The sequence below is a fragment of the Globicephala melas genome, chromosome 3, assembly GCF_963455315.2.
Source record: "Globicephala melas chromosome 3, mGloMel1.2, whole genome shotgun sequence".
Lineage (NCBI taxonomy): Eukaryota > Metazoa > Chordata > Mammalia > Artiodactyla > Delphinidae > Globicephala > Globicephala melas.
In genome coordinates this window covers 6,306,067-6,319,906 of record NC_083316.1, presented here as the reverse complement: position 1 = coordinate 6,319,906, position 13,840 = coordinate 6,306,067, and the positions used below count along the sequence as shown (strand labels likewise).

General features: G+C 46.0%; 1 protein-coding gene and 1 non-coding gene across 2 annotated transcripts in view; one reads left to right on the top strand and one right to left on the bottom strand.

The window, feature by feature from the left end:
* Positions 1-2,436: 2,436 nt before the first annotated feature.
* ADCY2 (adenylate cyclase 2) overlaps positions 2,437-13,840 on the bottom strand; it is a 445,822-nt gene continuing 434,418 nt past the window's right edge. Inside the window, exons 23-25 of the mRNA XM_030856549.2 lie at positions 11,014-11,128; positions 7,682-7,806; positions 2,437-3,264 (exon numbers count right to left, since the gene is read on the bottom strand). Of these exons, the coding sequence (XP_030712409.1) occupies positions 3,112-3,264; positions 7,682-7,806; positions 11,014-11,128 (393 nt within the window). The 3' untranslated portion in view covers positions 2,437-3,111. The remainder of the gene's footprint in view (positions 3,265-7,681; positions 7,807-11,013; positions 11,129-13,840) is intronic.
* Positions 3,533-3,639, top strand: LOC115853269 (U6 spliceosomal RNA). The gene has a single exon (XR_004039496.1). It is a non-coding gene; the product is annotated as a U6 spliceosomal RNA (small nuclear RNA).

The following is a 13,840-nucleotide window of genomic DNA, read 5'->3' as shown; positions in this document are numbered from 1 at the left end:
TCTTGACTTTTACACCTTAAAGCCAATCAGTGAATGCCCATTAGTCATCTTATCAAAGAAAAACATACATTAAAATAATTTGTTTTGATTTATTAAATTTCCATTTGTCAGTGTTTTTTTCAAAAGCAGAGTATTGCTGTCTTTAGGAAAGCACACTGAGCTGGGGAAAAGAATAACATGGAAGAGTCATGACAACGTAGACTTTTCTAAACAGATGTATTAAAAATACTGCAGTGTTAAGGGGACTGGACTCAGTGTTTTTCATGAGAGGGGGGCTTCCTACAAGACTGAGAGTTAAGGAGGGTTTTGAGGCAAGATTCTTACGTGTTATCAATGCTGCAGCCATGATGGACGTGGCTGACGAGTCCTCTCATTTGCATGATTTGCTCACAGCAATGTCCGTAGTTGCCTGAACTTAGGGAGCCTTGACCGCAAGTCACACGTTCAAATTCAGGAAACAGGCAGTTTTCCCTTCTAGTCTCGTCTTAGTCACTGATCAACTGGGAAACTTCAGACAAGCCCCTGAACCTCTCTGCAGCTGGTTCCTCTGTTGTAAAATGCTGGGGGCCTCAGGCTTGATTGGGGATCAGAATCACGTGGAGGACTTGCTCTGCAAAGTACAGGGAGCGTGCTGGGCCCCACACCAGGATTTCTGAGTTGGCAGGTCTGCATTGGGGCCTGAAAAACGTGCATTTCTAACAGGTTCCCAGGTGATGCTGATACTGCTGGTTGGGAACCTCACTTTGAGAGACACGTGTGCACAGGCCTTTGCGAGGTGGACTTTGATAATGACTCTGCTTGCTTTAAAAAAGCTATTGTTTGATAAGGCTGGAGATACAGCTTTGGGGAAAAACAGTTCTCCTTCTGCATCTGGGGCAGGGGCTGAGGGGCACAGTTAAGGGCACTGGGTGAATCACCCATCTGCAGGTGTCTACCTTTAAGGGCAGGTGACAAAAAGAGCCCCAGGATGGATGCTGTAGGCTCCAAGGGAGGAAGAACCCTCAGGGGCAGTTCGAAGTCCCTGAAACCTAGGGCATCCTAGTCCAGATTTCGGTTACAGTGAAGAGAAATGCCCTTATACTATTTTTCTTCTCTCAGTCACCTTTTTGGAGAATTAGATGTATAAATGTCAATGCTGAGTGGCAATTATAGGATCAAAAACTTTCTGACTGGGGCAGACAGTTGGACGAGTCATGCTGTATTCCCACTTTGATGATGAAGGCCGGTTATTAATTTCAATAAGCTCTTTTTACCCAGTATGAGCCAAAGCCCTGGCAGGGTGGCCATGTTGATCCTGCAATGCACTGGGTCCAACAAGCTGGAGCAAGGCCTGGGTACCTGCCAGCCTCTCTCACGGTCTTTAGCTCTTTTAATCAGATCTGATCCCATGAGCTACCAATGAGGAAAAAAGTCCTAAGAGAAACTGAAAAATGTGTTCAAAGTCTCACAGCTAGTAAAAAAAACAGTCAGGGATTAAACGGAGGGCTCCTGCTTCAAGTCCGAGTTCCCAGCCGCTTCCTAATGCATCCCTGGGGTCCTCGACTTCTTACAGATGCCTGCCCTGAGCTATGGTGTGCCTAACCAGGCTGGCATTTGCGGCTTTGCTTTTAAACATTTGATTATGCATGACCTATTTTTCACCCTTTGGCAAAGTATGATTTCTTTAGGGGAAGAAAGAAACCAAAACTCTTGAGTTGGATTTACAAGAACACAGTTTTCCAGGTCTTCTCTCTTCCAAAATGCATCGAGGTTGGCTTTGGGCCCTTTTTTTTTTTTTAAGATTTTTTTTTTTTTTTGATGTGGACCATTTTTAAAGTCTTTATTGAATTTGCTACACTATTGCTTCTGTTTTATGTTTTGGTTTTTTGGCTGCGAGGTCTTAGTTCTCCGACCAGGGATCGAACCCGCACCCCCTGCATTGGAAGGCGAAGTCCTAACCCTGGACCACCAGGGAAGTCCCTGTGCCTTCTCAAGTCTCCTCAGACATAACAGGCAGCTCGTGGGGCTTTGGTGGCTTCTCTCGTTAGTTCAGACTCTTGTGAAGCTGATGTACCTAGTTCCCAATTATTCGGGGCCTCATAGCTCTACCGACGTATTACAGTAGATCAGAGTATGTGGACGGAGTGCGTGCCGCTGCTAGTAGAGAATCTTTTTACTAGTAAAATATTTTTCCCTGCAAATATTCCCTAGAGATGCCAAAGTGAAAACAGACCACGTGACACAGTGAAGCATACTGTCTTTCTTTCCAGGGAGTTGCGTAATCAATGATCGACATCACAAACTTTGTCCCGATCTGATTTACCCAAGGAGAGTTCAATCTCTGCTTCTGAAACAACTGCCCATGGGAGAATCAGTGGCAAACCAACTCAGTTCTGGAGGAAACCACAGGAGAAAGAATAAGAGGGGGCAGGGGCGGGAAAGAGACAGACTCTCAACCAAAGTACAGAAAACTTTTAATGAATTAACCTTACAAAAGACAATGGCATCAAAACATCAGACGTGTTTGGTACAAAACTAGTCCTAGGTTGTAAGAACTAATTCTGGTGATGGATGGTGACGTGCTGCTGGCACGAGACACGACAGAGCAAGGTGACGGTGCCACGGATCCCAGCTGGGCCCGTGGACAGTCACTGCAATGAGACACGTGGGTGAACACAGTCGGATTCCATGGGGGGGGGGCGACGAAATCAACTTAGTCACACATACTGTGTGTTTTAGTATCAGACTAGCAGATGCGGTTGGCGAGCTACCATATTTTTCCAAAAAAGAACATGCACCGGAAGATAATATACACCCCCTAGTTTTATTGCCTTAAGAATTTTTGTCTGTTTCGCCTCTCTCATCTCTGTCAGTTTCTCTGAAGGCTTTTCCGCTGTAATGCGCACTCCTTTCCCTTCTGCTCAGGAGTAAGCACGGTGCAAATGGCAGGGCGATCTTGGCACACATCAGACACCAAACGGCAGGCCACCGGGTCACAGGAATGAGTCTACAGAGGCTCCAGAGGACAGAACAGAGCACACACATCACAAACGAGGGACAAAAGTGGCAGTCAGAAAGTGCATTGTTATCTTCCTGAAAATACAGTCTTCTTGCCAAAACCGAGGCGACGCTTCAGGATGCCAGGTTGCTCTGGGAAAGGGACCGTGACATCTCTGTGTTCACAAAGTATGTCTTCAGGTCCCCCTTTCCTTTCACGTTGATTATTCCTCGACATGTGCACGTGTATCCCAGGGTCTGCAGAATGAGGCTCGTCTCCTCAGTAACCTGGAAGCACAGGGACAGATGAAGAAGTGCTTAGTGCCGGTGCGGACACAACCCTTTCAAAGGGCATTTGACTACAAGAATAAAGAGCCCCCAAATGTTCATGCTCTTTGACCCATTCATCCTACTCCTGAGAAATCAGATGAGAGAATAATCCATGAGAGGAAGAGCTTTCTAAGGACAATGTTTAATTCAGTGCTGTGAAAGTGAGAAACTGGAAACCACCTAAGATTCAAGTAATCTCCAGGGTTAAGTAAACTACGATGCCATCGTGCTTGCTTCAGCAGCACAGATACTAAAATTGGAACGATACAGAGAAGATTAGCATGGCCCCCGCGCAAGTATGACACACAAATTCATGAAGCGTTCCATATTTTTGAGAGTTAAACTTGGGCCAAACATGCAGTAAACATTTATTTAAAAATGACTATTGACTACTGTTATTAGTTACAGACATCAGTTACAATTTATAGAACTGAAAAATAATGACATGTTTAATTATAATGATTTTAAAATAAAATTCAAATTTATGGTGTCCTGAAGAAAACAAAACAAAACAAAAAAACTACGACGCTATCACGATCAATGTCACGGATCAGACGATGAAATCATGTCGAACTATTTCACCCCCCAAAAAAGAATTAAGCCTGGATCCGTGCCATGATTTTAACCACATGAAGATTATGCTTTCACATGTAAGAGACCTGGAAAAAAGGAAGTAAACCTATGTTGAAGTGGTGGGATTTTGGATGATGTTTATAAATTGTTATTAATGTCATTTTCTAAAATAATAAATGTTAATGATAGATTTTAATATAGATAAGAGAAAACACACGAGAAGCAGCACAGTCGACTCTGCAAATGGCCACGTGTTTCAGGTTTAATACACATGAATAAAATGACCTAAAACTGAAAGAACATTAGGAATTCGCACCAGCCTAAGGGTGGACAGGATGCTCTGCGTCAGGTCTGGAAAGTTTCCCCACCTCATTGGATTGACTCGGGATGCTGAAAGGAGTGACCCCTCCGGGGCAGTCTGTCAATGTGACAGGACTCCTGATTTCCTGCCACTGCACCACGAGGTGAGGACCCCATCTCTGCACTACGTCCTGGTCCTGCTGGGTCAGTGGGCAGGGAAACCTGCTGGGTAGGACGGATCCTCTCTCCGAGGGGAGGGGAGGGGAGTCGTATTGTCTTCAGCTTGAGCATGCGCGGTGCTCTCGAGAGAGACCACGCCTAGGACCGAGGGCAGGGGTCTGATGCTTGCGTGTCAGAGGAACCTCCTGCAAAAGGCATCCTCTCAAGCAGAGAACGTGTGAGGTGCACCGACTGGGCTACAAACAAGACCTCAGCTTCTGAGGTGAGGGACCACCCATCAGGAACGTGGTCCCCCAGCCAGGCGCCCCAGGAGGTATCTGGGACCTGAGCAGAGAGGGAGGGAGCTATTTTCCCAGAAATCCCTGGTAACACTGCTCTGGAACCATGTGAAACAGCAGGCGAGGAGGAGGGATTTCATCCCACTTCATCAGAGGAAACAGCCATGCCACCTGTAGGGCCCAGCCACCTTGGGTATGTGGGTGACGCACGTGCTGGGCGCGACACACGTGTGTTGGGCATGCCACACCACAATTTTTGTTCTGGTGTGGACACCGTCAGGGGGCTGTGTGGTGTTGGGGCAGCAGCAGTGGCAATGAGCCAGCCCCTTGGAGCTGAGGGAGGCCTGGAGGATGGACACTGCCATGGGGCAGAGGTGGCAGCACATCAAAACCACAGGAGGGCTGGGCTTCTAGAACCCAGGACAGCATCCAGGGGGCCCCAGAAGTAAGGCTGAAGTGTGTGTTGTGACGATCTCAAGGGCAGGCTGTGGGAAAGAGCTAGAAAAATCAATCTGTCTTCTGCAGTGTGACCCAGTGGCTGGCCCCTAGCAAAGGGGCCAAAGTGTGGGTCTTTCTGAGCAGAACAGGAAGGAAAAGGGGGATGCAAAGTCCAGATGCTCACGTCCTGCCCTCCCCTGGCTGGGCCCAAGTTCCGGAGAAGGAGGATAGGCTGTAGCTCGGGAACATTAGATAAGAACTGAAAAACTATGGACATAGTCAAGAAAATCAGATGACAAATATATTCTCCTGATTAGAGTTCTTAGGGGCAATCAGAATTAGAGATTGCTACAGACACTCGGCTTCCGGTCTTCCACGCAGGGAGCAAACACATCGTTTGAAGCCTTGCAGGGTAATTTTGCAGTTGAGGCTGGTGCTGGGCAGCACGCCCTTGGCATTTTTGAGCTGGCCATCGGAATTTGTATCGCCAACCGCACAGTTATGGTGACATTCAGAGAGCCATCAACCTAATGAACTCCAGCTACGATTCCTCCAAGTCCAGGGCAAGCCTGGCTGGGGGACGAGGGGCTTCCTATGCTGTTCTTGGGGCACAGGAAGCATGGTGGGAGTGTAATCCTCTTCAATAAAAAGAATTTGTTCTTCAGGCCCCGGGGAAGCTTTAAATATTCTCAGCATCATTTTCAATTTTTCCTGGCATCTCACTACTGGTTTTTTCGCACATAAATGGAGATGAGAGGCTAGTGGAGCTGGGGTGAGCTCTGCCCTCCGGAGAAAAAAACCTACCCAGATGCGGACCCTCCAGCCGCTGAACTGAGTGAACACGCAGGCCTGTGGAAGACATCCCTCACTCTGGACAGGCTGAAACCTGTCTTGTTCCCTCCCCGGGCTCAGAGAAAACGCACAGAGACGGTCCAGGTGGCTGCACGGCACTAAGTCACCGGACTTTTATGAGGCCCAGTTTCCTCTTAGAGACACACGTGATCATTGTCAACATTGACCTGGAGGGGATTTACGGTCTCTGGGAGGGTATGTTCCCCTGACCGGCCTCTCTCAGATTGCTTTTGATACTTATCCTAAGTGCTCGAAAAGTGCCTGGAGAGTCGTGAAGCATGCGGAACTACAGTCCATCTTCCGAACGTTCCTGGTGTGCGGTGGAGGCCTAGGTTGGCCCACGGGTGGGCGAATGTGTTCCTGGTAGGAGCCTGCCTTTCTCCCCACCAAGCAGAAGACCCGGGCTGCCCAGGAGCGCTGGAGCATCCCTGGGCACGGGGAGCGGCCAGCCATGTACCGACAGAAAGCCCTAGTCAGAGGAGCCCCATTTTTGCTGAAAGCTTGGTCTGGGGCGGATCCCATGAGAACAGCCGGCTCTATTTTTCCTTGGCAGTGGCCAATTTGGCCGGGAAGGCCTGGGATACTTCCTCTTTTCCTCCACACTCCTCTTTTCTTCTCTCTCTCTTCTCTTTGTTGGATGGTTGCTAACTTTTCAGCAATTGCTGACTCATGTTCTGACTGCAAGGCGAACACGTAGAAGTCACGTGTGTCACCTTCCATCTAAAGGTCAAGCTCTGCCTGAGAAAGACCACGGAGACAGGATCCTCTAGGAGGAATGAGGGAGAGTCACACTGAAAGCAAGCGAGCTCTGCAGAGGTTTCACGAAAAGCCCCTTCTAGGTGATGCTGGAGCTGACAGCTCCCTGCAGAGGTTAACAATGGACTCCAGTGTCCATCGTACTTTTGGGAGGCAGGGTTATTTGAGGATTTCCGCCAAGCTGAGGTGCAGAACAGGGGCTCAGGGAATTCTCTGAAGAGGACAAAAAACCGATAAAGCCTGTTAGCTGTGTCCAGTGATTTTCATACAAACTTGCCATTTGGCAGGAATTTATCTTCCAGAAGACAACAAAGCTGGGGTGAAATGTGGAACCATTGCTTTTTGAGGGCGAGGAAAACAGAAAGTTCCACATAGACATGCAGGCACGCGCGCACACACACATACACACACATATCCTTCTCCTTTGGGGAGTGAGTCTCTCATTCTAGGTGCTGGTGCTGTAACCCAAGCAGGTGTGCGCAGTCACCACTGCTTTTAACTTGTCAGCTCTTGGAATTCTCCCCCTTGGGTGGATTCCAGAGCCTTCCAGTCATTTCCAGATATCTGAATCCCATGCTAGTCTGATCTAGTACTGTCATTTCACCTCACTCCATTTCATCTCTTCCTCTCCACAGTTGGCCCCTTCACTCATCCTCCAAGTTCAGCCCCTGGGGAGCGGAAGGCAGGTGGTCACATCTGGTCTGGGTTATACCAAGGAGAAGGGCACCCCTGCCGCCCCTCCCATCAGGTGGCCGCACTGCCCTGTTGGTCGCTGTGATCACTTATTTTCCCAAATGCAATAACCTTCATACTATTTCACAATTTTTATGGTTCACAGTTAATGCAGAAACGAATTAGTATTTCCTCAATAAAAAGTTTAACTAAATTACAAAGTTTACTTTCTTCCCTCTGTTTTAATATATTATCCTTATTATATACTTATGCATGATTCCCAAGACGACAGACATGGTGGATAACAACAGAACAGACTAAATTACCTGGATTTTGTCCAGGACGCCGGTGCTGTCCATCCTACTGGCCACATTTACGGTGTTGCCCCAGATATCGTACTGTGGCTTCTGAGCTCCGATCACACCGGCTATTACAGGGCCATGGTTAATACCTGTGACACACCAGAACCAGCTGAGCACGATTTGAATCATGAACTTGACAGTGTAAGCAACTGTCTCAAACAGGAAAGTTTTACAAGACCATTCCTGAACCATGATTACGCAGCAAAAATTCGCCCAACTCATGGAACTCTAAAACAAAGAACCATAATTCGTCTAACGTCATCATCTCAAAAACAGTAAAACGTTTGTCTTTCTTCCTCTTCTTGATTCGCGCTCGTATGTCTATTTACAATTATTCTGTAATAGCGTAAAATTGGTACACTTTATAAAACTCAACATTATAATTGTTTTTCTATGATGCCACATAATCTTAGGCAAGAGATGATTATCTTGTTCTCCGATAGTTTTGTGGTTAATTACTTCTGAAATGCACCTATTTTAATTTTAACCGGCCGCAGCGAGTCTGTGAACTCTATTTATTGGCTGTCCTGCCGCTGGTGGACTTCTGGGTTCCCTCTAATGTTTTGCTTAAACCACCACCAGCCCCTTGACGTGTGTGCTGCATTTTTTACCTGCCATGTACTATTCTGTGAGCTTGACATGTACAAGCTTCTAATTCTCACAGACCCCTGCCTGGGGTCTTCCCCCACCCCCAGTGTAGCAAGTAGGACGATTCCTTGTCCCAAGAACTCAGTTCAAACACACGGACCCACAGTTGTTATGGGCGTCCAAGAGGTAGGCCACAGAAATAGAAACAGAGGTATGGACACTGGTTGATTTTTTCCCCCCTATATTTTCTCCTGGATCTAAGACCCCCTCCTCCCCAGGCTTACTGCAGTAATCAAACCGTATGGATTAATGAGGGTGTTTCTGAGAGATTTCACTCCCCACTACTGAACTGCTTCGTGTACAAGCCCAGTTATAGATCGGAGGCAAAGCCTCCCCTTTGCAATGGTAAGTGGGGCAGGCAACACAGCACAAACGTTGTTCCACAAAATCCCTGAAGGTACGCAAGACTGAGAAAGAAGTTCTCCTTTGCTTTTGTGGAGTATTCAGTAAAACTCAAATCTCTGTTTCAGACATCCCGAATAATTTATTCCTGCTGCTGGCCGGTGATCTCAGACGCCACTGCCCTCAGCTGTCCTTCTGGCTGCTCTGAGCCCCTGCTTGGTCAGTGGCTCTGGGCCAGGGCAGAGAGCCTGGGGCCGATATTGCTGGCAGCGGAGCGATCTCTGCTGAAGCGCAGGGGTGCTTCCCACTCACTGACTGGCTCTACAGCTTGACGTGCGGAAAAGGACATTAGGAGCAAGTTTGGCTCTTACTATGCATCATGATTTTGTAGGGGCTAATATTACCTTTCTGAGTTCCTACTGTGAACTGCCACTGGATGGCACTGTGTCCAAAGATGGGGCTGGGAAGCTGCCCTCGGGAGAGACGGAGGGTTTGGGGAAAGGCAAGCTCGGAGGCCACGGACACACTGAGCAGGGCTTCCGCAGACATCAAAAAGAGCTGGTGTGTGGGGTGAGTGTATAGATATTAATAGTTATTCAATAATCAGTGCAAAGTAAGCACTCAATAAGTACCTACTTAAGGAAGTCCATTAACTTGCTCACATTAATTTGGAAAATATTGTTATGGTCCAGACCAAGAACCCTGGGCTTTTGATGTGACAGATATGACTAGCAAAGAATTGTCCCGTTCCCCCTCACAGTGAAGGGCAATATTGTTTTGGTCCATACACATTTGACAACAGATGGAGTGGGAGGTTGGGGTCAGCAGCTTTTCTGTGTAGAATGGATAAACCACAAGGTCCTACTGTACAGCACAGAGCACCATATTCAATATCCTATGATAAACCATAGTGGAAAAGAATATTAAAAAAAATGTATATATGCGTATAACTGCATCACTTTGCTGTACAGCAGAAATTAACACAACATTGTAAATCAACTGTACTTCAATTAAAAAAAAAAAAGACTATTTGACAGGGGTCATTCTGCCATGCAATTGGTTTCTTTTTTAAGGAGCACACTATGAAAGTTTGAGGATCCCATTTTCCAAGCTGTTAAAGCAATAAAGAGCTCCAGGCGAAAGGGCCACCTCCACGTTCAGCTTCCTGCCCACCTGGCCCTTCTCATCTTTGTACGGGTAGAGCCAGAGAAAGGTCCACTGGGCACACAGATGAGAAGGTCTAAATAAAAATGTGTTCAGATGCTCACAATAAGACATACATGCAGTGAAGAGAATCCCATTTGCTCCAGAAATGTGTACTATTTCTGGGTTTTACAATTCAGAACATATGAACACCAAAGGAAGAAAATAGCCCCAAATATTGGGATTTTTTTAAAGTTGAAATTTGTATGCAAGAGAGGTGAAAAGCCACTCAGATAGACTTTGTTAAAAGGACTACTCTTACATGGATTTGCTTTCAGAAGCAGCAAAATATGTTGCCAAGAACAGCATAAAATGGTCAAAGAAGCTCTTACAAATCACAAATGGCTGCAAGTGACCGTGCAAACGTCGCAAGGCGGTGTGTGCAGACCTGAGGGTTTAAAACACACTTCTTTTGGATAGACATTTGTAAAGGGCAAGGGAGCATGGAACATGCTCAAGAATCAACTTAAAGCAAGGGAAGAACTTACTTGAATTTTTTTTTTTTGGAAGAAAGTTGGCTTTTTCTCTGGGATTGGAACGTTCAATCTGAAAAGCTCCAGCTCTGTTAGAATTTAGGACACAGTTGGGGTTCTTATAGGTTGTGACCCCAGGAGTATGGGGACTATTCCAACAATTCCAAGATGCATTTTTAAAAAAACAGTCTTACATCTTTGAAGTCTGGATGCATCTTATAGCCCATAGTGGGTCCTACTATCATAAAATGATGGAGGGTTTTACAGTCAGGCTTGCATCAGCTCCTGGCATGGCTGAAGGCTGAGCCTACCATGACCTGCAGAAATGACCGTGGCTGGAGAGACTGAGACCCGGCTCAGGGTCCACTTCTGAAACCAAGTGCTTGCAGCCTGGGTGCAACCAAAGCAGGTGGTTTTTTTTTTTTTTTTTTTTTTTTTTTCTAATTTGCTCAAAAGTGCCTCAGGAGCTCATAGCTGCCCTGGGCCCTTCCACCTGCCATCCAGTTCTGCTGCTCTAATGATGCATTTGTCATTGTACTGCTCCAACATCGCAAGGATTGCGACCTTTCTGTGAATCTGTTCCTGACGCCAGGCCTTCTCCACAGCCCACCCCAGATCTGCACAACGTACCTACTCGTAACTTGAAGTCGTTGAAGGAGTGCTTGTTGATGGCGTCCAGTTTCCCCACCAGGGCGAATGCAAACTCCACCATGGTGCCGATGTGCATGTACTGCCTCTCGGGCTCCTGAAAGGAAAGAGACACAGCAGGCGGGGGTGAGGACTCAGCAGGCGGGGAAAGGCTCCTTCAGTTACAGGATGCACACTCTTTCCTCTGGCCTCCTTGGGGGAGGGGGTGTCGTGGCTGAATTGTGTACCCCCAAATTCATATATTGAAGTCCTAACCCCCAGGACCTCAGAATGTGACTGTATTTGAAGACAGGGTCTCTAAAGAAGGAATTAAGATTAAATTAGGTCATTAGTATGACCAATCTGGTATGACTGGGGTCCTTATAGGAGGAGGAGATTGGGACACAGACACACCCAGAGAGACCATGTGAAGACACAGTGAGAAGGTGGCATTCTACAGGCCCAGGAGACAAGCCTCAGAAGAAACCTTCCCTTTCGGCACCTTGATCTCAGACTTCTGGCCTCCAGAACTGTGAGAACATAAATGTCTGTTGTTTTAGCTGCCCAGTCTGTGTTACTTTGTTATGGCAGCCTGGGCAGACTTATACAGGGGCTAACCATTTTCTGCCTTTACTGGTCCCTGGGTGGTTTATCGTCCCTTGAGGAATAGAGAGTTATCACCCACATGGAGCTGAAGGAAAAGTCCAAGATTTCCAATGAAGATAAGTGGAAATTTCTACTTCTTTTTACTATTAATTTGTATTTATGATTCCTGTTACTAATTCACATTTACCATTAATTTGTAACACCTATTCTGTTTGTGTTTACTTTTGAAGTTCATCCTTTTGAAAATTCTATTTTTGATTATATTTTAAAAAATAGATTCTTTATTAGTATTTGTATATAACCTATAAAAATGTATTCATTTACACGTCCTGAAGGTCCCCCAGTTTTTTGGGGCATAATTTTATTTTATTATTTATTTATTTGCTTGCTTGCTTATTTATTTATGTTTTAAATTAATTTTTATTGGAGTGGCTAGGTGCACGGGGTAGTTTGGAACACAGCTTCGGAAGGCTGAACTGAAATGCAGCCCTGGAGCTGCCGTCAGACTCTTGGTATGGACGTCCTCTCCGTCTTTCTTTGGTCTCCCTGCCTGGTCTGTGAGCTCCACAAGGGCAGAGACTATGTTCTGTTAACCTGTAGACACACACAACAGCAAAGCGCCTGGTGCAGAAGAAGCACTTAATAAATGTCTATTGAGAGACTACACTTCGGTTGACCGTCGGGTAGCCGGGCGGGGCATGATGTCTGGGAGGAACAGAGAGAGAGTCCTCAGCTGTGGTGGAAGGTCAAAGCTGAGGGATGCGCCCGTGGGAAGCACACGCCCAAAGGAATCACTCACGTGTCCGCTGCAGTGGGCGAGGGCTCCAGGGGAAGAAATGGAAACAAAATATCAGAGGGGTGACCTGCGGGAGGCCCTCAGCTGGGACGGGGCGGGGGTCAGTAAAGGACCCTGGAAATACTTGAGAGGACAGAACACGGGGTCATCGCGGGTCTTGCGCTGTGATTTCTGGGACGGGTGTTCATCCCCCTGGGCCCCAGAGGAGTTCAATCAGAGGTGGAGAAAGCTCTCGGGGGCATTTGAAGAGGAGGCACCTGGTGACCAGTGGGGGGCATACTCCACGGAGGGTAAAGATAAAAACTAACTCTGAGGGTTTCAGTGGGGATGACTGAGAAGGAAAACGGACAGAACCCACCCATTCAAGATGCCAGGAAGATGGCAAAAACCACGGTAACAGCTAAGGGAAACAGGAACACGGCAAGAGGGCAGTCCAATGACCCACATGGCCTTTTAATAATGCCAGTGAAGGGGGTAGCACTAAAGCAAGTCTTCCAACCTGGGCACTGCTGACATTTGGGTGGGATCAATCTTTGTTGGGGGGTGTCCTGCACACAGCAGGGGTGTTGAGAAGCATCCCTGCCTCTGCTCACTAGATGCCAAGAGCATCTCTCCTTCCAGTGTGACAACCAAAACAGTCTCCAGACATTGCCAAATGTCCCCTGGGGAACAAAACTGCTCCCAATTGAGACCACTGCACTAAACTTTATACACACACACACACACACACACACATATACATATACACACATATACATATACACACACACATATATATACATACACACACACATATACATATACAAACACACACGTATACATATACACACACATACATACACACACGTATACATATACACACACACATACACACATATATATACATATATACACATATATATACATATATACACACACATATATATACATATATACACACATATATACATATACACACATATACATATACACACGTATATATATACATATACACACATATACATATACATATATACACACACACATACATATATACACACACATACATATACACACACACGTATATATACATATATACACACATAATATACATATATATACACACACATATATACATACACACACATATATACATACACACATATATACATATATACACACACACATATATATACCTATTTATACACACACACATATATATATATACATATATACACACACACACACATATATATACATATATATATATATATATATATATATATATGAAGGGGGAAGAGGAATTAAGAGAAAGATTTCTTCCTTCCTTTCCTCAAGTGAATTTTATCATTCTAGAAAAAGATGGATGAAATACTACTGTTGCCAGAAATCCGCAACTTAAAAGTGTGGGAGCAAAACCAAACCATTTAAAATATTAGAACCACGAAG